This window comes from Ricinus communis, chromosome 4 (assembly GCF_019578655.1).
Source record: "Ricinus communis isolate WT05 ecotype wild-type chromosome 4, ASM1957865v1, whole genome shotgun sequence".
NCBI classification, from domain to species: Eukaryota; Viridiplantae; Streptophyta; class Magnoliopsida; order Malpighiales; family Euphorbiaceae; genus Ricinus; species Ricinus communis.
Genome location: NC_063259.1, coordinates 31,154,785 through 31,180,889, shown reverse-complemented (window position 1 = coordinate 31,180,889; position 26,105 = coordinate 31,154,785). Strand labels below are relative to the sequence as shown.

At 33.7% G+C, this 26,105-nt stretch overlaps 3 protein-coding genes across 14 annotated transcripts; all 3 read left to right on the top strand.

The window, feature by feature from the left end:
• Nucleotides 1-4: 4 nt before the first annotated feature.
• Nucleotides 5-990, top strand: LOC107260834. Its single transcript, XM_015715653.3, is given in 2 exon segments — nt 5-343; nt 532-990. Coding segments are annotated over 2 exon segments (372 nt in total). The 5' UTR covers nt 5-155; the 3' UTR covers nt 716-990.
• Nucleotides 991-7,203: 6,213 nt separating this feature from the next.
• Nucleotides 7,204-11,667, top strand: LOC8274324 (zinc finger CCCH domain-containing protein 22). Of its 5 annotated transcripts, none has more exons than XM_002513479.4 (9): nt 7,209-8,765; nt 8,876-9,061; nt 9,191-9,370; nt 9,474-9,574; nt 9,659-9,919; nt 10,016-10,169; nt 10,375-10,578; nt 10,670-10,751; nt 10,897-11,667. In XM_002513479.4, the coding sequence occupies exons 1-8, from the start codon at nt 7,783-7,785 to the stop codon at nt 10,701-10,703; spliced, it is 2,103 nt and encodes a 700-aa protein (XP_002513525.1). In that variant the 5' UTR covers nt 7,209-7,782; the 3' UTR covers nt 10,704-10,751; nt 10,897-11,667. The 5 variants fall into 5 exon arrangements, with proteins under 5 accessions (XP_048229336.1, XP_025012136.1, XP_002513525.1 ...); XM_015715732.3 differs by having other exon boundaries at nt 9,191-9,376; nt 11,141-11,667; XM_015715731.3 differs by having other exon boundaries at nt 7,210-8,765; nt 9,191-9,376.
• A 5,333-nt stretch (nt 11,668-17,000) lies between these two features.
• Nucleotides 17,001-25,975, top strand: LOC8274325 (zinc finger CCCH domain-containing protein 55). 8 transcript variants are annotated; one of them, XM_048373381.1, is made up of 13 exons: nt 17,005-18,325; nt 18,886-19,068; nt 19,805-19,984; nt 20,071-20,180; nt 20,329-20,592; nt 20,680-20,833; nt 20,980-21,191; nt 21,313-21,368; nt 21,472-24,483; nt 24,748-25,003; nt 25,111-25,228; nt 25,303-25,360; nt 25,547-25,975. In XM_048373381.1, exons 1-7 carry the CDS (start codon nt 17,325-17,327, stop codon nt 21,173-21,175), a joined length of 2,088 nt encoding a protein of 695 aa, XP_048229338.1. In that variant the 5' UTR covers nt 17,005-17,324; the 3' UTR covers nt 21,176-21,191; nt 21,313-21,368; nt 21,472-24,483; nt 24,748-25,003; nt 25,111-25,228; nt 25,303-25,360; nt 25,547-25,975. The 8 variants fall into 8 exon arrangements, with proteins under 8 accessions (XP_015571220.2, XP_015571221.2, XP_048229338.1 ...); XM_015715734.3 differs by lacking the exon at nt 25,111-25,228 and having other exon boundaries at nt 17,001-18,325; nt 21,317-21,368; XM_015715735.3 differs by lacking the exon at nt 25,111-25,228 and having other exon boundaries at nt 17,002-18,325; nt 20,074-20,180.
• The last annotated feature ends 130 nt before the right edge of the window (nt 25,976-26,105 follow it).

Below are 26,105 nucleotides of genomic sequence, written 5' to 3'. Positions count from 1 at the left end.
CAGGGTAGACTTGTCCGTTTTTTATCCATCTTATTAGTTATATGAAGATCCACCAAAAATAACTGGTAGAAATACGCACCCGATTTGACCTCTGCCCGTCATCAAGAAGATTGTGCAAATTACTGTTCAGTGATTATATTTGTGATGGGCTCTTAATGTCCAGAGGAGAATTGCAAAAAAAGGTTGCCTCTCGAAGGGATATGCCGAAATCGTCATCGTTTTGGGGTTTTTTACTGATCGGAATCGGGTCTGTTTCATTGGTGGGATTTATATTTGCAGCAATTGTATCAAAGCTTCTTCCTTTATATAGCAGTCCTATCATGTCAGCCATTCAAAACGACAGGTAATGCTGGGTTTGATTAATCTTGCCTTCTACATTTCAGCTCGAAGAAATTAAACTCTTATGAGGCAGTGTATTAGAAATTGAAGAACATTTGATCGTCTGTTCAATCTTTTGGATTACATTTGATGTTATATGTCTAAGTCTCCAATTTGTTTGAGCTTTTATAAATCATAAGAATAATTTTTCAGCCTCTTTATATCTGGATTTATATATTTCTTTGTGCAGGTATTACTGCTTCTTGGTACCTTTGACACTTCCTATACTGGTTGTTGCTGTGTACTTCCATTGGCTTAGCATGAAGCTGTTTAAGCATGCATAATATTCTTAGCATCAATCAAGAAATTAGTGGAAGATGATGTAGTGAGACTGTAACAGGACAAATAGTTTCCTGGTATTCCTTCTACTTGAGCCCATGCAGGAATTTTAGTCAATCGGAGCAACATTGAAGTCTGCTGTTCCATGGTTATAGTAGTATATAAGTTGTATCAGTGACTATCCTAGTGAAAAAATATCAAATTTCTTGAGCTGAAGTTGTATTGATTTGTGATTTTCTTTAATCACGCTGGATATAAAGTGAGTTTCTTGATGTTATATACTCTTGAATTTCCCTGATTTAATGTTACAAAAGGGGCTTCTTTATTAGACAATTTTAAATATTTTAGTTTTTCTCTTAACATGAGAGGAAGCCTGCTGCTGTGGATTGATAATGATCGGCAATGGACGCTGTAATGATCACTTGTATCAGGACACCACAATTGTCATACTTTGAAACTGTTTGCTAATTTGTATATTTTTATAATCAATCTTGGGGATCTTCTATTCTTTTTCTTCTGGAGCTTGGTGATTGTTCTCTTGGATTGGAATTTTCCTGAAAAGAAGCTTGCAACTTGATAGTTGGTGCTTGATTCCAGCAATATCGCAAAGAAAAGCTACTGCGCGATGCAATTTGAAGAAAGCCAAGATCATTTTAGTCTTGAGTGATGATACTATGTCAGCTACTAAAATCATTATACACTATCCCACTTTTCAATTTTCAAACGTAGGTTGCTTTTCCTTTTGTTTGATACATTTGCTTTTCGCTTTGTCTTTTCAACTTTCTGAAAAGAAGAATTGCACGTAACTTGGCAATTATACATATGGTACTGAGATAGGTAGTCATTATTGTACATTTGCTTTGTCAAGAACAAAAACAATATCCTAATTGCTGAATTAACTCTACTTATTACTATTTAGAAACTTTAACCTTTTATATAAGAGTCATATATCATGTGACAAAAGTGGAGAAGTGCGGCTGTATGCATTCTCACTAATCATTCACATCATATGCCATGGAAACTAAAGCTTGAAAGAAGATCATCCTATGAGCTTGCAAAAGCGTGCTTCTGTTTTTTTTTTTTCTGTTTATATTGCTATAATTCCACTAATGTTGGGTAAGTGTCGTTTGTCATGTAAATTCACACAGTTGTTTCTTGCTTTCTTCGCAATGCGCTCTGCTCTTTTGTTCAGCAACCTGGAAAATAATAAGTTTGTGATTATGTAAAGATGTCTTAGAGGGTATTGTTAAGTAAAAAGACGAAGTGAATACAGTCTGAAGCATAATCTTCGTCTCTTTCAAAACAGGCACAAGACTAGAAGGTCGAGCCATTGTTTGACCAACTCTTTTAACTTCTAGGAGTTTCATGAGATGCTTCAATTGTAATGCATTTACCAAGATTAACTGATGTAAGAAAACTTATCTGGTCTTGTCCGTTGAATGATCTGGAGAGCCAACAGCCTGCCAATACAAGTGCTATTTAGTTGCATATTGGGACCAAAAGTCAGGCTACGGTGCTGCTGCTAATCACACAGATTATGATGCAAAAAAAAAGATCAGATAAACATGCAGACAATAGATGAAAGGCTGAAGGCTGCTGCCCTGCTGCCCTATTGGTTTTTTAAGCTTTGAGCTACTAGTAAAAAAGGCCGGACTACCTTTTGGACAATGAATGTATCTGCACATGGCTAGAATTCAAGGCTTGGAAATAAAGACAAAGAGGTGGTGAGAGAAACAACGAAAGAAAATAATATAGTGATAAAGATATCAAACCCTTGTCGGAGGCAACAAAACAAAACATGTTGATCTTAGGCAGCATTATTTGGTCAGTTCTTATTTTCTTGGAAGGAGGGCATATTTAGTTTAAGGTCTTCTAGGTAATTTTGGGTATTGTAGACACACTTGACGATATATATACATGCACTCATATTTGTACATGAAGTATAACAGAAATCGTATTTAACAGGAAAGGCAATACCATTCTTTTATTTTTTTAACGTAGAGAGTTTGGAGATGAACTAGAGAACAACACTCTACCAAGTTCCAAGAACAGGGATCCTTCTTTTTTCTTCGTTTATTTAATAGGCAATAAATTGTCACTCCTACCATGAAATTCTTTTCACTTCCAATGAAAATAAAATAAATGCTATAAAGATCTCTCTCTCTCTCTCTCTCTCTCTCTCTCTCTCTCTCTCTCTCTCTCTTTTCTTTATTTCCTTCTGAGTAGTCCAACACCTAAAGTACCCATGCCCAACCCACTTCCTCAAATTTGAATCATGGATTTGTGTTGATACAGATTCAAAGGAAAGTAAAAAAACAGTAATCAAGCAAAGTGTTTATTTAACCCGAATTTGACACTTCATTAGAAGGAAAAATACTACAAAAGCTTGCATGAATTAGCATAAACTAGCTCTCATACAAGTAGCATTAATATAATAACCTTAAAAAGCTCAATCAAAATCTTGATGCGGGTATAATCTATAAACAGTAATGAGTAGCTTAAATTCAAAGAAAGAAAAAATTCTTAAATGGACTTCATCTGTCACATAATTCATAAATAAATTAAAATAAATATTAACATATTGCATTTAGTCGATCTACAAATAACGTCATAAATTAAATGTATTTAATAAATTTTATCAGGTGTCCTCCAAAATTCATGTTACAATCGACTTTCTCGGTTTTAGAAAACTGGCCAAATTGAGGGCTTGACATGCACAAGATGTTGCACCTACAAATTTAGCTTGAATACATGAAGAAGTAAATAACAATTGCCTATTCGAAGACCAATTGATGGCTATAGAACACAAGAAATAAATCGCCATGTGCTTATTCTATCATCTAAATCTCAAACATTATCATTGCCTATAAATAAATAAAAAAGGCAAAAGAAATTTAATATTTCACTCTTTATGTAGAAAGATCCAAAATCAATAGCTCTCTACACAAGTGCCCAAGATTGATGATCACCTAGATTATAATTTCCAACTATGATTACAGTCTCCAATTGGGAGAACGACTGTTCATCCAAGGGGATATAATGTATTCCTAGAGAGACAAAATTGTCCAATACATATGGACATTATATGTTATTAAAGAAATATTTGAACTGCAGTTGGAATGTTTTGACTGTATTAAGGGTCATTTTATGAGTAAGCCCATCATTTCATTTATTCAATACTTTTATAAATTATTTTCCATTCAATACTTGATCATGGGTGTGAATATTTGATATAAAGTTCAATATTCATTTTAATTATTTGTCCTTGAACCAAAAAAAAAAAAAAAAAGCAGAAACATCCTAGTTTTACTATTCAATATCCTTGATTGACTTATTACTTAAATTATACCAGGCCATGCTGTTGCCAACTACGTCAAGTCACCAACAAGAGTGCTTCTTCCTTTTTTCATTCTTCATAAGCTCGAGCAATAACAACGTTAACTTCAACCTTAAATTTATTTCCAGAATTTAGTTTGTGTCCTGTTGGATTCCGATCCTCACGGGTCCTCCCTGCTCTTGCCTCTTCACCCTTGTTTGTCATTTGCAGCACTGCTTGAAATGCTTATTCTTCTCTTTCCTGTTGTATTGTTTTTCTTGAAATGTAGTGGGAAATACTAGATAAAGTATTCAACATAATGTTACCTTTATATACTAACAAACTTAACAAATTGATATCCGATTAGCTTTAATGTGTTGTTGGTTTAGCTGATATAGTTAATAGTCAATAATTAATTTTTTAAGTGTTTAATAAATATTAATAAAATCTTACTATTAATATGTGAAATAATGAAACTTGTTTAATTTATACATGCAATATAATTTATTTCTCCTTTATTTGATTAAAGAGAAATAAATGCAAAATCAAATAAAAACATGCAATAAATAACTCAATTTTAACCAAAAAAAAGAAGTGCAAAATGCGCACCTATAGACATATTATATATTATGTTCATGCATAACCAAATAAAAAATTTATCATAAAAGAATAGTTTTTTTATTTTTATTTTTATGTTTTATAAATAACCCAAATACAAGGTTTTATCATTGAAATTCAATATTTCTGAAAAAAAATAAATAAAAAAAAGTCATTCTGTTTTACTAGTAAGTAAATGCTATAACTGGGCTGTTAATCTTTTAGATTAGGAGATTTATAGAAGATGGTAAAATATAATAATCCTATGAAAATTTGGAAATGCTACATGAGATTTAAAAGAAAGATAATATTGTTTTATTAAATAGTTGGCCAAATAAGAATAAATCATATCCGTTAGTTATCAACAACTAATATTTTAATTTTACCGATCAGATTTTATTCGGTTGCTTAATGTAAAATCAGCTAAAATCAAATTTTCAAAAACTAGTAGGGACAATACAAAAAACATTATTATTATTATTATTATTATTATTAATACTAAAAATTTTGAAAGGGCTTTAATCTCATATGAGTTTTCTGACCATAATTTGGACATACACAAAAGGCAAGAGGACCCACTTGATAAAGACAACCCGGATTGAATTATTTGTTTCCCCTCAAAGCTTTTAAATGGGCATGATGAAGTAGAATTACCAAATTATCCCTGCAAACAGCAATGGAGTAATGATGACCCCAAGGAAAAGGCAAAGGACCAGGAGAGAAATTAAAGTGAGAAAGAGAGAGAGGTGTGATTGGAGAGGGACACTGGTCTGACCCAAAATTGAATAAACTTTCATAATGCCAGTCCCTTTTAATGAAGTAAAGGATTGAGATGAGATGCTGCTGATTGTAATTTTATTACCAACATGTGATTTATTTATTTTTTCTTTTGGAGTTTTCAGGAATCTAATTGGCTTAGGTAAGTAAAGCATCCGTAGAGGTTCATGTAGACAAGTATTACCAAAATAAAATACATTAAAAATTAAAGAAACAAGAAAAGGCCATTTCTGAGTATTGAATCTAATTTTAAATTTACATCTTACAGTACTTTTGTCAGAATGATGGCAAGTGAACGTGCACTATTTGAAACACTCATGGTAACTTTTCTCCACGCTCCATGTTCTTGCGCGTGTACTTAACCTTTCACTCGCTCAAAAGTCATTTGCTACTCGGATTCTTTTGTTAGAGGATAAATTTACTATTTACCCCTGCGTTTCTATTTATTGTACTAATTGATACCCCCCATATTTAAAAAACTATATAAAAATCTTCTATTAGCTTGGGATAGTATACTAAAGCCCCTTTGGTTACCATCATATGCTTTAAATTGCTTTTGGCTATTTCCTTTTATTACTAATATAAAAATAATAGTAATTAAATATTTTTCAGGACACCTCCATTACTCTTCGACCACCATATCTCTTTTACCATTGTTTTTAGAACAATCTTGCCCATATATCTAACAACTTTTACTAGCTAACAATAAAAAATAAATATGTACAAGACAATAGCTAAAAAAATTATAATCAAAATTAATGTCGAAGTCTTAATCAAATAGGATGAAACTTCATGGATGAGTTCTTGAGGCTGAAATGAGTATATAATCATGGGATCTTCAACTGATGTTGGCGCTTAGAATTTGAAAGATTGACAGGACAGTCTCATAAATACTTTTTATATTTTCCTACAATGATACTTACAAGAATCTTGAACCGCATATTAATTTGATATACTAAAATCTATATTGTCTAAAGTGTTGTCAGCAATTTAAAGATAAGTTAATGGTGCAAGTGTTAGTAAGAGTATATTAAGAAAAAAAAAGGAGGAAAAAGGATGATTTAATCATTAATTGATGTTAATAGTAAAAAACGCATTTTAAAGTACAAATTTGATATATTTTTAAAATTTTAATATAAAATGATAAATTAACCAAGGATACGAAGGACCAACTAGTGCAATAGGTCAAAATGTAAGGAGTAAATAGTTGTCTTTCTTTTAACACAGTCTTTCTTACTACAATTATTTGCGATTAGACTTCAATCAATATTAACTTTAATTTATGGTATTTTCTTTTTTCTCAATAAGAACTACAAATTCCTTAACAACAGCCATTGCAAATGAAATGCCAAACAATACTTAAATTCTCATTAACTCTAACATCAAGAAAATAATGGATTTATAGTTTATGTCTGAGCTGAATGTAGGAATTGTATTGAATAATAAATGAAGATATAATTCTAAGAACAAATAATTCTGTATACTAACACACGTGTTAATATATAATATGTAATAATTAAAGGTTATTCACAGCGTAATTAGTTATAACAGGAACTTTAAATTGATAAAAGAGAAATGTTGAAATCATTATTAAAGTTAAAGAAAAAATAAAAAGGGATCTTGAATCTTTAACCAGATTAGTTGACATTCTTGAACAATTTTCGATTATACTTTGGAAAAAGAAGAAAAATCAATTTAGTGAGGTATTTAAGTGAGCAGAAAAATAGGGCGAGTGGAGTTAACAGTTTCCATTCCAAGTTTAGAAGCAGATCTGAATCTACTCTCCCACTAAGCCTTGTTTTGTCCATTTCTGTAAAGACAAAATCCTTAAAAAATAAAAATTAAAGCAAAAAGAGAGTGAAAAACCCAAAAAAAAAAAAAAAAAACAAGAGAGAGAGAGAGTGTGTGTGAGAGTGAGTTTACTCTCTCAAGGCTGCTGCTTGCAGGCTTGCACTGCCATCAAAAGTTGTGGTTCCAAGTTTTATTACTAAGAGAAACCTCCACCATCATCAAAGCCCTCCTCTTCTTTCTTTCATTTGCTCTCTGTCTCTGTCTCTCTCTCTCCACCAATCTTGAAGGAAAAACAAAGGCTTTATCTTTGTTAAAGAGGGTAGTGTGATTTTCAAGAGTTAAAGGAAGGAAGATGAGAAAAGGTCTCATCTTTATCATCTCTTAAGTTTAGCTATAATAGCAATCCTATTTCCTTTTACTTCAAAATCATTATTACATACTAAAATAACAAATCCCATTCCATTATTATTTGCCCTTTTCAACAAAGTCCACACTTTTACTCCTCACCCTCCCTCTCCCTATCATTTTTGCTCTTTCTCTCTAAATACTCTCTTTCTCTCTCTTGAAAGTGTGTGTTTAGTAGTGCTTGCTTTATTGTGTTTTTCTTCTCTTTTTCTTTTGAGTTTTTTTTTTTCCTTTCCTCCATGGATTCTTATGAAGCTACTAAGATGGTTTTTTCAAGGATCCAAAGTTTGGACCCTGAAAATGCCTCAAAAATTATGGGTTGCCTTCTTTTACAGGATCATGGAGATAAGGAGATGATACGTTTAGCTTTTGGACCAGAAACCCTTTTGCATAATCTCATCCTTCAAGCCAAAACCCATTTGGGTTTTTCTTCTAATACACCGTCAACACCTTCTACTCCTTCTTCACCTTCTCCTTTTAATCCTACTTCTTCTAGACCCAGCTCCTTATCCATTTCCTCTTCAAGAATCACGAGCAACAATAACGGCTTTGACATCACAAACCCATCTTCACCTTCTTCAAATTCTTGGCCTCTGTTGAGTCCGAATACTACTTCTTCACTCTCTTATGCTAGTATTGTTAATGGTACTAGTAATAATAACAGCAACACTGGCTCCTCATCTTTATCATCTACTATGTCATTATCTAATGCTTTTCCATATTACAACAGCAATAGCACTAACAATAATACCAGTAATGATCTCATTGATGAGTATCAACTTCAGGACCACTTCTCTTTCCTCAATGATTCAAAGACCGATGAATTATTTGATCCTCGGTTGGATTTAGCTATGAGTCCAACTGCATACGGTGATACCCATTTGCATAGAAGAAGTTTTTCAGTTCCAGGCTTGTGTTTTGGGTCTGAAGATGCAAATTCTGGGCTTGGATGGAAGCCTTGCTTGTATTTTGCTAGAGGGTTTTGCAAGAATGGCACCAGTTGTAGGTTTCTTCATGGAGGGGAGTCAGGTGATGGTGCTACTCTTGTTGGTTCACCAAGTAAACTCAGTGAGTTCGAACAGTGCCAAGAACTGCTTAGATCAAAAGCTGCAGCTGCGCAGCAACAAAAGCTAGCTGCAGCCTCACAGTTTATGACCGGTGCTTCTTTTCCTTACAACAAGTGCATGAATTTACTTCTTCAGCAACAAAATGACACTCAGAGGTATATATACATACCCATAACAACTGCATGTTGCTGTTTTTTAAATGGTTTCTGAAAATGGGATTTTGGTTTAGCTAGTTGACTATGGCATTTTGAATGTGCTGTTTTAGATCGGCTGCAGCAGCTGCATTGATGATGGGGGAAGAGCTTCACAAGTTTGGTAGATGTCGTCCTGAAAGGAATGATTTTTCAGCAATGGGACTGGGAGGGGCAATGAACCCAGGTTCTAGACAGATCTATTTGACATTTCCAGCTGATAGCACATTTAGAGAAGAAGATGTTTCAAATTACTTCAGGTAATTAATGGTTCAATGGTTTCCGTTCCTTTTTTTTTTTTCTTTTTATTTGCCTTAAATTAAGAAAGGTGAATAATTGAACAACTTTTGGCTAAAGCCTAAAGGTAGTTTCTTTGTATGCTTTTGAAGCATTTATGGACCAGTGCAAGATGTGAGGATTCCATACCAGCAGAAAAGAATGTTTGGGTTTGTTACATTTGTGTATCCGGAAACAGTGAAGCTAATATTAGCCAAAGGGAATCCTCATTTTGTGTGCGATTCGCGTGTGCTTGTGAAGCCTTACAAGGAGAAGGGAAAAGTTCCAGACAAGTATAGGTCTATTAATCCTTTTTTTTTTCACCATCTTTGATTCTTTTTTTTTTTTTTCGCAACATCTACATTGGTTCATTGTTTTCTTGTTCACCCATTCCAGAAAGCAGCCTCATCAACAACAACAGATGGAAAGGGGAGACTATTCAGCTTGTTCAAGCCCTTCTGGGCTTGATTCTAGAGAGCCGTTTGACCTCCACCTTGGTAAGTGAACTAGGCAAAAGGTGTACTTTTTTCAGTTCGCAATACTAGTTCTTTCAAGTGAAGTAGCATTTGGTGTCAATGTAGGAGCTAGAATGTTTCAGAACACTCAAGAGATGTTATTGAGAAGGAAATTAGAGGAACAGGCTGAGTTGCAGCAAGCTATTGAGCTCCAAGGAAGAAGACTAATGAATCTGCAACTTCTTGATTTCAAGAATCATAACCATCATCAATTTCTTCATGGTTTGTCTACCGGGTCTCCTGTGCCCTCCCCTACTCCCTCTCGCACTCCCAACAGTCAGACCCTCATTTTTCAACCTGATGGCATTGATCAAGAAGTTCCCGAAGGTTGATTAGCCAAATCTTTAATCTTTTTTTTTTTTTTTTCGGGGTGTTGGGTTATGATTTTCAAGAATGAGATCTATATCGATTTTATTGCCGCAGAGAACGGTGGCATCCCAGATGCGGTGGCATCTCGAAATGGAGTTGCGGATGGTGAACTGGAGGTGAATCCAGTTAGTAATCATAGTAATGGCAACAGCTATAATAGTAGTACGGAGGAGAAGAGCAGCACTGAAGAAAATGATCTCCGTGAAAGGTAAGAAAACTGAACTTTCCAGATATATAGAGAAAGTTACTAACAAGAGCAAACACCACACTTATACTCGAGATTCTGTCTTAAATCCCGCTGTATTCTGCTTTAGGAGTTCTAGACTTCTACTTAGTATCTATTAAATACCTAATTCTATAATCGTAACCACATTTCGTAAATTTTCGAACTTTATTTATTGTCATGTGAGCAGTTTGGAGCACATTCTCCCTGATAACCTGTTCACTTCTCCAAAGAAGTCAGCTGGTGATAACACCGTCTTCTCCACTACTGCTTTGGAGGTTGATGATAATGCTATAACTTCGACTACATCTTCTTCTAACAGTAACCTTGTATTGCCCACAACTTCCACTCTCAATATGACTTCTCTTAAAACTTGTTTTCTCCAAATTCCCAGGTGAGAAAGAAGGAAAAGAAAAAAAAAAGTAATATTTTCTTAGTTTTGGAAGACCCAATAAAGAAAGTGAAAGAAATTTTGTTTTCCTCAGGTTTTCTTCCGGGCATGGAACCATTGGCATGTAGTTGGCAGAGATGAGCATGGCCAGCAATGGGGAGATTGACTTTGCTAGGGTAAGAGATAATCAAAATATCTTTTTTTTTTTCCTGAATATATTAAATGATTGGATCTGGTAGGCACATGCATACAATTGTTATACTTTTCTAGTCAAATGGGGACTGCTTTATGATGTTGGGCTGTTTTTGTTCATCTTTGCAGAAATATTGGAAAGCATGATACAGGGAAGAAAAAAAAAAAAAAGAAATCCTCTAGCTGTATAGCCAAAAAATCATACCCACAACAAAGAAAAAGATCTGTAGACAAGATCTCAGCAAGATCACCATCATCATCAATACATACTACTTACAATGAATACATAATGCATACATAAAAGGACAGATGAACTGATATATGAGAGTGGGGTCTTTCTGTTTTTCCTCACTGTGTAGTACTCTCTCTGTAGGTGAGTTTGTGAGTGTGTGTGAGTGTGTGTTACCGTCTGCTGGACCACACAGCAATAGCAGCAGCAGAAGAAGAAAGAAGAAGAAGAAACAAAAGGCTAGTAATAGTAACTCTCTTATCATCTGTAATTTAGTCTTTCTTTTTTACTTTTTTTTTTTTACCATCTTTTGATGTGAGATTTAAAAAAAAAAGGTTGTTGAGCCTCCTATAGAAATTCAGGTTCTCTTCCTGGTGGAGAAGAATAGTTCTATGTCATTATGTGTACAGAAATAGACCCCAAGAAGTTTAAAGAACTGTAGCAGAAGTATAACTACTATATGGATATGGAGCCCAAAAGCGTAAATTAAATGACTGAAGTGGGGGAGGGTAAAAGCTGTCTCACTGTCACTCTTTTTCAAGTTTTTATTGCCCTTGTTGTCACTGTTATCTGTCATCCAATAGATTATGCAACAGGCAGAACAGAAAAGATGTTAAATTTTTTTTTTCTATAAAGAAAAAAAGATGGCTAAAGTAAAGATTGTTCTTTCATGTGATTAAAGACTACTTTAGGGGACTTTTTTGTCTCATTTTGTGGTTTCTTTTAGGTGGACATGAATGGGTAAGGGCCACTCTGTCACATGGTTTCTGACAACATGTATGAATGGTATCTGGGTACCACACACTCCTTTCCTTTTCAACCCTTTAACCTCATTCGTTTTCTTTCTAAAAAAAAAAACCCTGTTCATTATTTAATTATTTTTGTTTATGGGTGTTGGTGTCTTTATGTTGTTGCATTGCTTTTTAAATTATAATTCTTCCACATATATGGTATTTCCTGATGGTATTTCAAAAATTCTTAAGGTCTGTTTGGAAATAGCGCATTGAATTCACAGGATTGTTATGTTTTTTCAATTATGTTAGACCATGTCCTATTTTTGCTGTCATTTTCCCCCCCATTTTGTCTTTCTCCCTATTTGTCAGCCTTTCCGAAATACAAGCCAAAGGAATTAATGGTTGGATTGTTGAGTTCTTAATTAATGGAGGATCATTAGGTTATTAAGCTATCAGTGGCAAAAAAATTGGCCCCTCAACCCTAATTTGGTATTCCAGCACAAGGGTCCTAAACTTGAGATGGTGCTTTTCCATCTTCAGTTGGTAGTTGTGGGGATTAATCACAGGATTCAGCATCACAAGAATCATTATGTATTTTCTTTTGTACCTACAAATTTATTTTTTCAAAATTGTACCATTTGTCCAACTTGTTAGGTGCTTGTTCCATTTAGGGTACATGTTTGTTGCCTATGTTTTGCCCAACAGGTAAGAGTTTCAGCAGGACCGCCATGCTAGTTTCCATGTGTTTTTGCAAGAATTTCTGATGTTATGTTAGCAGTATGTTGTTTTACTGCAAACACTTGCAGGAAGTTAGGATGTCAAAATCCTGGCATCCCTTTACCTTGTGCTAAACAGCTGGCTACCTCTACACAAGAGAGGGAAGAAAAAAGAAGAAAAAGAAAGAAAAAAAAAAGAAGGCCTTTTTGTCTCTAATTTGGTTACTGGTTAGCCTGAATTATTATGTCCAGTGAGATGTCCAAATCAAAAGCAATTGCAAAGACTAGACAATCTAAAATTTGGGTTTAGTGAGACTATAGAATCATTGCCCCATTAATGACATTTAAATTTTGTCCCTAATACCAGGCAGTCTTGTGGTTGTTTTTATCTAAATTTTTGATTAATGGGTTACTAGTGGACAGGGGTCTGCCACTAATTCCTATCAATTTCAAGCACCAGGCATTTCTTTTGTTGAAATGATTGACAATTAATTTCAGCATCTAATCCCCAAAATACCCTTCTTCCCTATAACAAATAGTAGAATTGCCCCTCTCTCTTTTGCATAATACATACACTGTGCAAGCACATATTATCCCGTCACATGGCCTGTGATGCTTCTATTTCATTATTTTTTTGATATATGAACTGAACTTAAATTTTAAATTGCAAACCTTCTTTTCTTTAGTTTATATATAAAAGAAAAACCCTATAAATTAAAATTACTTTGTTCATACAAATATAATATGGCAGTTGTCGCTGAACTATTAATTAAAAGAATTTCATTAATAATATATGAAGGGTGATTACCAAGAAAACTCCTCATTTATTGTGCATTCTGATTCTGTATGTGGCCACAAAAGCCATTCAACAGGTTTAGCACGAGCAAGTTTTATAATAACCATAATAATAATTATTATCTGATAGGAGGTTAAAGCATGATAATTCAACAATTAAATTGAATAATAATAATAATAATAACAGTATGCTTTAAAAGATTTAAACAATATAAATTTGCCCATGAATCACGGCTCTTCAATTTTAGAGAGGCAAAAACGAGGGTGCAGATCTTAATAGAAGGCGTGATGATAAAACACTAAAATGGCATTAGGAACCGAGCTTAAAGAAATAAAATAAAAATATTGTATGGAAAAAGATACACTTGGCTTTATCAACAGCAATAATAATGACACAGCGATTCTTAAATTAAGCCATCATGCTTACTTACTCTTTTATGATAGGGATCTCTTTCAATCATTATAGAATGTTTTACTATATATTATTCTTCAAAATGTTCCACCCAATTATTATTATTATTATGTACAATAATTATATAAACATCTAATACTAATTTAACTGACTTTTAAGTCCATTTGCATTATAAAGTCATTAACTAGGCATAATGAGATTAAAAGTTGTATTTGATAATTACTAGCAATGTTGCTTAATGATCTTTTATTTTGCTAAATAATCAATAGTATATTTCTTTAAGTTTAAGTACTTTATAATTAAGAAACTAAATTTTAAATGATTAGTCAATATGTGATTAAAACTTTATTAAACTATATAATAACAATAATAAAAATAAAATCATGCTGTTACACTTATATTATTAGAAGCGTCTATTGAACATTATTTGTAAAAGATTTTAGGTAAATAATTATCACTTTTATAATGAAATATATACATGTGATTCTGCTGGACAGGGAATTTGCGCTGTGTTCGGTAATGATTACAGAGAATCATATGGGTAATGATTTTTGGGTGTTTGTTAGATTTGGCCATCGGAGTCGGAGAGACAAGGACCAATTTGGTTTGCTTGCTTAAGTTAATTTGCTTAACCCACTTTCTTTGGCTTTCTGTTTCCTTTCCTTTATTTGCCCTGTTTCAATTGAAAATTGAAATCCCTTCTCTTTCTTTTTCTTTTTCTTTTACTTTTAGTCTACAGCTATTGCTAATCATTCACACATGTGTCTATCCAAATTTGATATTAAAATAAAAAGAAATTAATTTATTTCACAAATTTTATAAAATATATTTTTTTTATATTAACTGTCATTTTTTAATAGTTAAAATAGATTAATTTACTCTTTTATGAATTATATATATTTTAATATAAAAATATTAATATGACATATCTAATTATTCTTTTGTATTTTTTATTTTTATTATTTTTGTTTGTGTGTGTGTGTGTGTTTTTTTTAAATAATATCCATAATTAATTTAGATTCTGCCGAATAGGATTCTTATAGGTAACAAAATACTCCCTCAAAAATTTTAACGCAACTGCATATTTAGTATTCAAATTTGAAATTTTAATTAAATTAAAAAAAAATTTTACTATTTTATTTATGCGCTTTTGAGCTCAGAAAATAATTTAATATATAAATAGAAAAAGACAAATATATTTGCTCTCGTTAGACTAACTGGGTTCAATTTTGAGTTCCGCTAGCAGTAACAGAAGCTAGGGATTCAGATACCAAATATATCTAATCTTTTTTTTTATTATTATTAATATTTAAAATTACGAAAATATTCCATGGGGACTTTAATTGAAAGTTGATTTTACCAGTACAGCCCTGAGATCACTACCCGATAAGGAAATCTGCAAAGGAAGGGGAACCAGGAAGTTGATGGGATTGACTTTGACCCGGAATCAAATGGCTCCATTGTCACACCCTCCAACTAAGGTGTATGCACTCACTAAATCTTCATACACAAACTCCAGATCATAGTTAATCCAACGGCAGAGATTAATCAGACAGAGGAAGTTCAATAGAAGAAAAGAAGGAAAATGAAAATCTCGATCGCGATTTGTGATATTACATCAGACAGACCACAGCGCAGTGTATGAAAGTTTTTAGTCAGATTGACCGTACAGAAGCGGTGCACTCGACTTCCTCGAGTGGAACCTGAAAATTGGAAAAAGAGAAAAAGGAAAGTCGAGGGAGTGATGAAAGATAATCACAACCTGGCCATGTTTAAAACAGTAGTTTCTAGGATACCAAACAACATAATCTACTGAACCCACCCACCCAGTCAATATTTATATAATTTGCTAATTTAATTTTTGTGGGTCATGACTCATGAGTCATCACTTATCCTTTTTCCAAGTTTTCAGAGAACTCGATTATTAAATATTTTGAAAATTAAAAATATTACTATTACTTCATAGAGTATTGTACCCAAACACCATACTTAAAATGTCTATGAAGATGTGAAAGTTTTATGAAGTCTTTGAGGAGTAAGAACATATTATTACATTTGAAAGTCTTGGAATACAAACTAATATAAAGAATGCATAGATGACAGGAGGTAACAAGTTAATTGTGAATTTAACTCAAAGATTAAGATCTAAGAGCATTTATTTGGCAACATAAAGTTTATATACATAACACTTGAGACACAGGCGGTATAAATATTTTTAACATTTTAATATATAAATAATAATATTAATATGTAATTTTTGTGTTTATTTGAATTAGTATATTAATAAAATTACAATGATGAAGATTCAAATTATTATTAGGAATAATAGATTTATACTTATATAAAGATATTATTTATTTATTCAATAAATACCCTTAATCCACTCTATTAATTTCTTAAACAAGTCATCAGCAGTAATTTAGGAGTTTGAATTTCTTATGCTTTATATTATTAGACTAGCAGTGTACCTTCAGAATATAAACATAATGCAGCAATTAGTTTTTCGTTTTCGAATATCTTGATTGGATTTGCAAAATTGGCAAAGGAAACGTCATTTTTCATGGACTTGACCTTTCACAAGGGGTTTTTATTGCCTTTCTTGTATCTGAAGAACCTGAGTTGATCTCGATATTTGTCTAACTCAACAACCCTTCTTCTAATTTTTGTTTTATTTTTTGAAAAAAACTTCTCTCTTTTTTTTTTTTTTTCTAAAATAATCGATGCTGCATATACTGCTACAGAGAAGTTTAAATATAATTCTGTGCTGTTTCTCTGCCAACATCGTCAATTTATCAAACTCAAGTCATTTTCAACTCTTTTATTTTTTGTTGGGTATCAACTGGATAACTTGAATTTTCAAAATGTTTTCCAAATTAATGAAAAAGACAAATTGGGTCACAAGAACAAAAAGCTTTTATAATTAATTAGATTACAGTTCTTAGAATATGAAATAGTAATCTAATAATTACATACAATAAATCTCTTATGTATAGCGTTAATTTAAGTTCCTGGCCTCACCTCGACTGTACTTACTACCAGACTGGTTTTTTCTTGCACATGAGAATTGAAGATCTTTCAAGAAACACTCCATCAGTCAATCATTAACGAAAAGGAAAACCATATATAGTTGGTAAGAGATTTTACTAGGGTTAATTTAACTTTCTCGTAGAAAAAGACGAGGTAAAGAAAAAGTAATAAGAGAAAGGGAAATTGATTTTAGGGTTTTTTTAATTGATTCCAATATTTGTGTTTCTGTATTTATTTTATTTTTAGATTTTGGAGAAAAGGGAAAAAAGAAAAAGAAAAGAGGAGTGGACTGTGGACCAACTACCAGTAGTGATTGAAGAGAGAGAGACTTTATATAATAGACAGAAAAGGGGAGTACCCAAAACCAAGGACAAGGAGAGGAAGCAGTTCACTGCTCTCCTGTAGCCCGCTCTGCTTCACTTCAAAACCCTACCCTCTAATAAACATTTCTCTTTATTGGGCTTATTATAGAGAGTTTTTATTTTGTTTTTGTGAAAACAGAGAAAAGAAAAAGGATAATAAACCACACAACATAATCTCACTGTCTCTCCACTCCCTTTCTTTGTCTGTCTTTTTGTTTTTCTTGAGAAACCAAAAAAAAAAAAAAAAGAAAACAGGAGGAAAAAAAAAAAACCAGAACCGCCATGGATACTTATGAAGCAACAAACATACTTATGTCAAAGATCAAGAGTATAGACCCAGAAAATGCCTCAAAAATCATGGGTTATATCCTCATACAAGACCTAAATGAGAATGATTTGTTATCTTTAGCTTTTGGTTCTGAAACCCTTTTGCATAACGTGATTATTAAAGCCAAAACTCATTTAGGACTTTCAACAAACACCTTAACTACCCCTTCTTCTCCTTTGCCTTCTCCGCTAAATCCTATTTCAAGACCTGCAAATAATCACAGCCCATTTTCTACACAGTCTTCTTCTTCTCCTAGAGTTGGTACTCCTTTTGTTGATTTTGCTAAAAGCCCATCTCCACATTCATGGCCTGCTTCAGGTTTGGCTAATAACAACAATGGTATCACTTCTATCAGTCCAAAGTCTAGTCCTTTTTTGTCTTATGATAATATACGCTCTGGGTCTGCTTTAGTGCCTCCGTCTGCTACTGCAAATGGTGGTAATGGGAGTGGTGATGTTAGCCGTAACAGTACTGATTTACTTAATGAGTATCAGTTAGATGAATACTTTTCGTTTCTGGATGATTTGCCTTCAAAAGGTGAAGACTTCGGTGATCCAAGGGCTCAATTGGGTGGTTTTAGTATGAATAATGTGGATAACCATATACATAGAAGGAGATTTTCTGAAAGTGATGCGTGCTTTGGTACTGAAGATGGGGGTTTTGGGATTGGCTACAGACCATGTTTGTATTTTGCTAGAGGCTTCTGCAAAAATGGTGAAAATTGCAAGTTTGTACATGGTGGTTTTGGTGCTGGTGAAAATATTGGTGATGTTAGTGGTGGTGGTGGTGGTGGTGGTGGTGGTGGTCTCCTTGTGGGTTCACCTAGGGAAATGGAGGGCCTTTATTTGCAACAGCAGGAAGATATGATGAGGATGAAGGCTGCACAGCAGCAGCAGAGATTGGCTTACAACAAGTACATGAATTTTCTGTTGCAACAAGAAAGTGACTCCCAGAGGTATATTGGAGATTACCATTTTCTGGCTTTTGGGGGTTTTGATTAATATGTTACCTTTCTAATCTGATGAAGAATCGCTTTTCTGTATTAACGCTCTGTAATGTGCTATTATATATCTCACATTTTGGTTTAGGCATAGCTCACATGCATTTGTTTCTTTCAACTTGTGAATATATTTTTTCTTTTGGTCTTTTGACAGTAGAACAACTTTTGTTATGGTCTTAGTAAACCACTTTAGAGTGCACGTTTACATATACTTTATCTTCTTACTTGATATACAATCTACAAATTCCCCCCTCTTTATCTCCCCCATTCTCAAGAGCAGCTTGTTTTGAGTTAGCTGGTGAAATGCTTTGCGTGATCTTAGATTGATTATCCTATTTAATTGAGGTTTTATATTGGGCTGGGTGATAATGTTATTTGGACGGCATTATACAGGATAAGAAGCAGTGTGCTGCTTCTATAAATAATAGTTGAAGGCCTTTCTTTGAGTTTTGGCTTTTAATTTGAATTTTGCTTTTAGATTGGTTAATGTATCTGGGGGATTTGATGTATTTCAGAATAGGGCCAGCGTCAGTGATGATGGGTGATGAATTTCATAAGATTGGTCAGTTCCGTCCTGAAAGGAATGACTTTTTGGCAATGGCAATGGAAGAAAAGGCAAATTCAGCTTCTAGGCAGATCTACTTGACATTCCCAGCTGATAGCACTTTCAAGGATGAAGACGTATCAAATTATTTTAGGTAACTTCACTGCTAGATGCTGGTTGGACCATTTGCACAATGACAAGGCATGTTTAGGCTAAAAAGTGTTGCTTAATAACTAGTATCTACTGTGAAAATATCTATAATTAAACTTTAGAACACTGGTCAGCCTATATGGTGCCAGTTGTCTTGAACTTTTGGATGGTCTCAATATCCTCCGTCTCTTTCAAGCCTCTACATGCTTTTGGCGACTGATTTGGATAGGTGGATGCTTCTGGAACTTAAATTTGTAATCTTATTTGTAATCTTCTTTCCATTGAAATCGTATTTTGACACTCAAAAGTTTTACCAGTACTTTCATGGTTCTCTTTTAATTGATCTTGTGGACCCCATAGGATTGGGGTCTCTGGAATTGATGCACTGTGGGCAGCAACATGCATACTCTCTTTTGGATTGCTTTGGTCTTTGAAGCAACTTGCATATTAAGGACACTAATTGACATGTAGGTATTTAGAAATTGCTTCTTCAGTATTTCTTTTGTGGATTTAGTGGGAGGAGCATGGTGAGTTGAACACCTACAGTTTGGTGGTTATGGATTTATTAAATAAAGGCTAATACTTCCTTCATGTTGTGTGAAAGTACTTTGGTATAGGTTAGCTTGCTGCAGAAGGTTGAAGTTTGTTTGCTTCGCAATCCATTTATATTGTCGCTAACAGTTTTACTAGATGCTCTATTTGAGTAATACAATTGAGATAGTTTCTTTATGTGCTTGAAGCCATTTTGGACCAGTTCAAGATGTCAGAATTCCATATCAGCAGAAGCGGATGTTTGGGTTTGTGACATTTGTTCATTCAGATACGGTGAAGCTTATACTGTCAAGGGGTAATCCTCATTTTATATGTGATTCACGTGTGCTTGTTAAGCCATACAAGGAAAAAGGAAAAGTCACAAACAAGTATGACATATGACATCTTTTATCTACTGTTTTATTCTTCCTTCTTGCATCTCGTGGCATTGATTTTCCACTTGATGATGGAACAGCAGCAGAAGGCAACAACAACTGCAGCAGCAACTAATGGATAGGGGGAATTTTTCACCCTGTTCTAGCCCTTCTGGTCTTGATCCTAGAGAGCTATATGATCTGCACCTTGGTAAGTGAAAAGTAACGAGCATGCATTTTTTCTCAATGTCAAGGAAAGTGTTTTGAATTATTTCTCTGTGTTTCTACTATCATTTTCTCTACTAAAAAAGATAGAATAATGGTATTCCCTTTATTTGGTCTCCCTTTTCTGTCCACAGGAGCTAGAATGCTCTACAATTCACAGGAGATGATGTTGAGAAGAAAGTTGGAGCAGCAGGCTGAGCTGCAGCAAGCAATTGAACTCCAAGGAAGAAGATTGATTAATCTGCAACTTCCGGACTTGAGAGGAGACTATGCTCACCATCACCAGCGTAGTCTGTCTGCTGGTGCACCAATTTCCACTCATGCTCCTGTTGATCACAATCTGAATTTTACATCTGACATCAAGAATCAGGATGTCTTAGAAGGTTGGACAATAAATGGTATTTTTTTTACTATCAGCTGGTATTTACAGTATGTCTAACATATAAGAAGCTTTGCCATGGCTAATTTCCATTCTTTTGTGACAGACAAGGGTGATAGCTCACCCACAACCAATGCCTCTACTGTTGTTGCAGAACAGAACCTTCAGCATGAAGAAAATGCAGCTTCTTTTCAGAGTAATGATGGCGTCAATGGCAAGGTGGAGGGCATCAGTCTGGAAGGATGTGATGCCAATAAACAGTATGGAATTAAAATTCCTAAAAGGCTTTCATATTACATCAGATGCCTATAGTGATTCTTCTTTAATTGCTGATGTAAACTTATGTTTTATGGACTTTTTCCTTCTCTTTTTTAATGTTTGTTGTTTTCTTGGTGATTATTTATAGTTGTGGACGGATCATAGAGCATGGTCTTCCTGATAGCCCCTTTGCTTCTCCTGCAAAATCACTGGGGAATCCAGGTGACTTGTACCCTTGTTTGGTTGAAGCTAAAGAAAGCATTGAATTCTCTAGCACTTCAGCTTTTGAAATTAGTGCAGCAGTGCCCACTACTTCATCTGTTGATGTGCCTTCTCCTAAATAATGTTCAAAATGTGCAGGTGCTTACTTTCTTTGATTTTCTATTTCTCTGTAGTTCTATTCTATTCACTTTGGTTTTGGAAGTAATTGATTTGTTCTGAGATTGTCTCTTATATTTCTTTTCTTTTTCTGGACGTGAAGTCAGTGTTATGTAGGTAATAAAGGTTAGCTTGGCCAAACAGATCAACTTTGCTAGGGTAAGAGATCATTGTGCTTCTTGAATTTTCTTGCTGTGGACCTACATTCATCAAATACAGTAATTTTGTTAAGGTATCGGGCTGTTCTTGTTATTCTATGCAGAAAACTTAGAGCACATACGAGGAAGCTTCTGTAGATGTATAGCAAAATTATACCTGCACCAAATGGTAGATCTGTAGAGAATATCTGAACAAGATTGCCATCATGATCATCAATACGATACTAGCAACAGCAAAAGCATATTACATACATAATGGACAGATGAACTAATTCGAGTAGGGTTCTCTCTTTTTTACTTTTTTTGCTCTTCTGTAGGCTGTGTGCTGGACCACAAACTGAAGTAGAACTAAAGAATATGACTCTTGTTACAATGTGAAGTATACATCTTTGCAATATTTTACCATCCTTCTCCTATAAGAAATTACACTTGTTGCTAGTATGTGAAAACCAGATTAGACCACAAATGTACAACCTTCTGTAGGAGCAGACCGGGTAATTTAAGAGTTGAATGAAACTGAAATATCAACTATCATGCTGAATGGATGATGCAAGAAAATGAGCTGGTAGATGAAGTAGATGGGAAAAGCATCTCCTCCTACCCTTTATTTTTTTATTATTATCATTACTAAATCAAATTAATTTATTTGTACAGTTCTTATTATCAGTGTTTGATTATCCGCTTTGGAATCATCAATCAAACAGGCAAAGTGAAAAAGTTATATTACATGAGAAAAAGTAGAGGGTGAATGGGGTATTTCTTTTATATGGTCAAGGCATACTTTTAGGGGACTCTTTTGTCTCATTTTATTTCTTTAGGTCCACATGCGGGGAAAGGGCCATTCTTGTCACATGGGTGCTGACATTATATAAAGATGGTACCAGGGTATCACACACTCCTTTCCCTTTCAGCTTATTGAAATATTTGTTTTTGAATCTTTAGTATATTGATGCTAGATGCTCTGTATTACTGTTTTCTGTTTTGTTTTGCTTTTAATTTATGGTAGTTCTGCATGTGCAGCATTTGTTGCTTGGATACACTTCATCTCTTGTGACTTTATATATATATATATATATATATATATATATATATATATATATATATATATATATATATAGTGTTCTAGCATTTTTATAACTATAATCTGTAAAAAAACCCAAGAGGGTTAACTTTCTTTGTGCAGATGATTATGTAATGTTTTTGAGGGGATGTTATGTTTCTGACTGCTGATGTTGTACATATAGTGTTTTCAAATTAGTCTCCACTTGAAACAAAAGCATAATTAAATTCTCCATGATTGCATATTTGTCTTCACTAATTGCAGTCGTTTTCCATGATAAGATCATTCTTGGATTTTGTCTGCAAGTAATTTCTCCGACTTGTGGAGAAACCACATGGACCACCATGCTGGTCTGGTCTATATCATTGTTATAGGGTTTACACTCGCAAGTTGTCTTTTACAATGCATGGACTCTTCTGCACTTGGCTTGAGATCTTAATAACATTCTTCTCATGTGAAAGGCCATTTCGGTACAATCCTCATTTCTTTTTCCTTATTTTTAATATGTACTTGCATGTTAAATGTGCTGTCAAATTAATTTGATTTTGGTTGATTCTGTATGTAATTAAAAGGAGCTTCTGTCTCAACTGTTTGGAGATTGTATTTCTTAATTTTTTCTCTTTTCAAAATTTTGAGATTTTCCGAAACCATGGTATGGGAGAAGCTGAATAAATACAGAAGGAAGGAGCATCTTGTTATAATAAGCAACTGGGTCTGGCTACTTGGTAATTGGGACATAATGGATGTATTTCGAAATTTATATAAATGGAGAACATGTTGCTTCAAGTGATTAAAAAAAGAGATGAATAAGGTCCAGCAAGAATAAGGAACATTTTAAACTGATTTCATTAGGATCAATCATCTTCTCATAATGATCCATACGGTGGGTGCTCTTGAATGTTATTTCCAAATGAATTAGATGACAAGTGATGCATTATTAATTTACCCACTTTACGAAAACGCCAACAGTGGCAGAGAAGAGAAGAGAAGAGAAGGAACACATGTATTCAGGTCTGAACGGAGAATGTGGACCAGCAGTTCCAACTTAGGCAGTGATGAGCTTAAAGAATGCAACTACAGCCCACCTGACACCTGCTTCAATCCTTCTTTTTCTTTCTTTCTTTCTCCAGTCTTTGAAAAGTTCTTTTAGGTTTTGGTCCCATTTTGGAAACCAAGTTCCATTCCTCATCATTATACTTTTAAGGTTCGGATCAATAATTTCAAACACTATACACCAAACTAGCCACTTATACCCTATAAAGCAAGCCCACTGCCTTAGCCACGGGTCCAAAATTATTCTGCCTTAATAGGCCCATTAACTTATGCATCCTCACCATGTACATTTTCTTTTTCAAATTTGGTCATCATTCTCAAATTTATTTGTTTTCTTTTTTAGAATAATAATATCAAATTTATCAACTAAATAAAAATAAAAGAAATTGTTTCTAAATATATTTTAACTTATTCAGTAAAAAGCTATAAAAGCATTTAATATTGTTTTTTCACTTAAATAAAGCAGACATTCTAATTCATTTATTTTTCCTTTTAAGAAAAAAAACATAAATTCTAATCCAATTTCAATGCTAATTGTATAGTAAATTTTACTTTCCTGATCTGGTCAAAACAGATAATATGAAGTTGCTGTTTGTTTGAGTCATATCAGCTCTGATCAAAAGGGTATATTATGCCAATTGTTTCTTGCAAACATTGGAGTTGAGTGGAGCAACACCATGTTATTCTGATTATTGACAGTAGTACTGCAAGACCATTAGGGGGAATTTCACATCAATGGCTCAGCAAATCTCTGTACCAGAATCCACGGGTGAGATTTTGTTTCCATCAAAAGGAAGATGCTCAATTCATCATTGTTCTTGGATTTTGGCTTCAAGCTTGTCCATGTCCTACAGCTACTACTACTACTACTTGCATGATTTTCCTTTTCTTTTAAATTTTTTTTTTCCCCCTTATATAATGATGTTATGGAACTCTTTTATGTACTCTTATTTCTCATTTTTCAAAATTCTAAGGAGAAACAAGAAGAAGTGACAAATTAAAGGTTAGTAGTCTATTTTAATTGTTGAGTTTCTTGAAGCTTTCTTGTTATGAATACAAATATGAAGAATCCATGCACATTTTTTTTTCACCTCTAAAGGAACTTAAAATGTATAAAAATAAATAAAAGTCGAAGGGTGGTAAAGGTTATTTGGATTAAATCCAGATGTGAACCTAATGTAATTGATATGTATTCTTGTTTTTCTTCCCTTTTAGAACTGTGTCTTATGCTCATTATGATTGTTGTTACTGTAATTCCAAAATGGAGGCTTCTGTATTGAAATGAAGGGTAGTCCATTAATGGGGTCCCCATCTCAACACGTTGGAGACATGCCCTACAGAGTCCACTGCATGGGCTAGTTTCTATGGCAATGACACAACATCAATGACCAAGATCTCTATTCTTAATGTATGAAATTCTTAACTTTCATTCCAACCCCAAATCAGTCTAAATATGTATATTCTTTGTTAGACATATTTCCCCCTTCATTAACACCAACTTCAACTCCAAGTTCATTTAACAGGTAATTTCAGGACTCCATCTTTTAATTAATAGTGTGTGTGATATATAAGATTTCTTTTCTTGTGTCCATTTAACCTCTCCAATCTTCGCATCTCACGAGGAGTTTAGATTGCATAAATGGTGTGCCTAGAGAAGAGAGATTCATAAGCATTACTGAATGGACTGTTCATACGATACAAAGTTGTACCCTCCCCTCCCCCCCCAAAGAAAAAAAACCCACAAGCAGGTAAAAATAGCAGGGAAACATTCGATTTTATATATTTACTACTATTGAAATTCTCTTCCAAATTGTTCCTTCAGGAATCTGAAGTTGTATAGAGTATGGAAGGTAGCAGTGGCACTTCTTATAATGCATCAGGTACCGTAAATATTTTATAGTAAAATTCTTCTGAACTAAGAATTTATCATAGAATTCTTTTGAACTCTCCAATGGAACTTAATGTGATACTACTAGACTCGACCAGTTTGTTTGAATTATACTCTGTTAGAATTTGCTGTTTCAGTAATTTAATGAAATCAAACTCATGGCTCTTGAAAAATATAGCCAAAAAAATTTTAGAATTGGAAACGCTACAGAAACAGCATGAGGAGAAGACAAGGAAGATTCAAAAACTAAAGGGCCAGATAGAATCAGTGAAGCTTCACTTGGAGAAGAAGCGGAAGGAAGTTTCAGAAGAGAAGATGGAGAATTTTAAGATCTTGAGTGTGAAATATAACAACTTACGAGACGAATACAATGCATTATTGGCTGAAAAAACAAGGAAATAGAAGCAAAAATCCCCATGTGGTAGACTCTTGTCAGGTGCTTATAAGAATAGGCAAGCTTAAACGTTGCAATTTTTATGCTTGTTATTGTAAAATTTAGATCTTTCTAGGTTCTGTATTTTATTTTCCTGTCTTGCAGAACTCTTCATGCATTAAATGTAACTTTTGTAATCTTTAAATTGTGAGAGCTTAGCTAATCATAGATATATACAGCTTGTGCCATTCTAATTTTTTATTTTTTTTTTAAAAAGCCTCCGGTAGCTCAAAATCATAAGAATCCTGAGAATCACAATATATCTCATCGATTGAAATCTTTATCAAGATTATGCAGTGGACAA

Excerpts from the sequence above, each read along its gene's own strand:
- LOC8274325 (XM_015715734.3), top strand. The coding sequence starts at position 17,325 with ATGGATACTTATGAAGCAACAAACATACTTATGTCAAAGATCAAGAGT. Across the intron at positions 18,326-18,885 it reads CAAGAAAGTGACTCCCAGAG|AATAGGGCCAGCGTCAGTGA; the intron begins GTATATTGGAGA and ends GATGTATTTCAG. Across the intron at positions 20,181-20,328 it reads GCTATATGATCTGCACCTTG|GAGCTAGAATGCTCTACAAT; the intron begins GTAAGTGAAAAG and ends TTCTGTCCACAG.
- LOC8274324 (XM_015715732.3), top strand. The coding sequence starts at position 7,783 with ATGGATTCTTATGAAGCTACTAAGATGGTTTTTTCAAGGATCCAAAGT. Across the intron at positions 10,170-10,374 it reads GAAAATGATCTCCGTGAAAG|TTTGGAGCACATTCTCCCTG; the intron begins GTAAGAAAACTG and ends TCATGTGAGCAG. Across the intron at positions 10,579-10,669 it reads TGTTTTCTCCAAATTCCCAG|GTTTTCTTCCGGGCATGGAA; the intron begins GTGAGAAAGAAG and ends TGTTTTCCTCAG.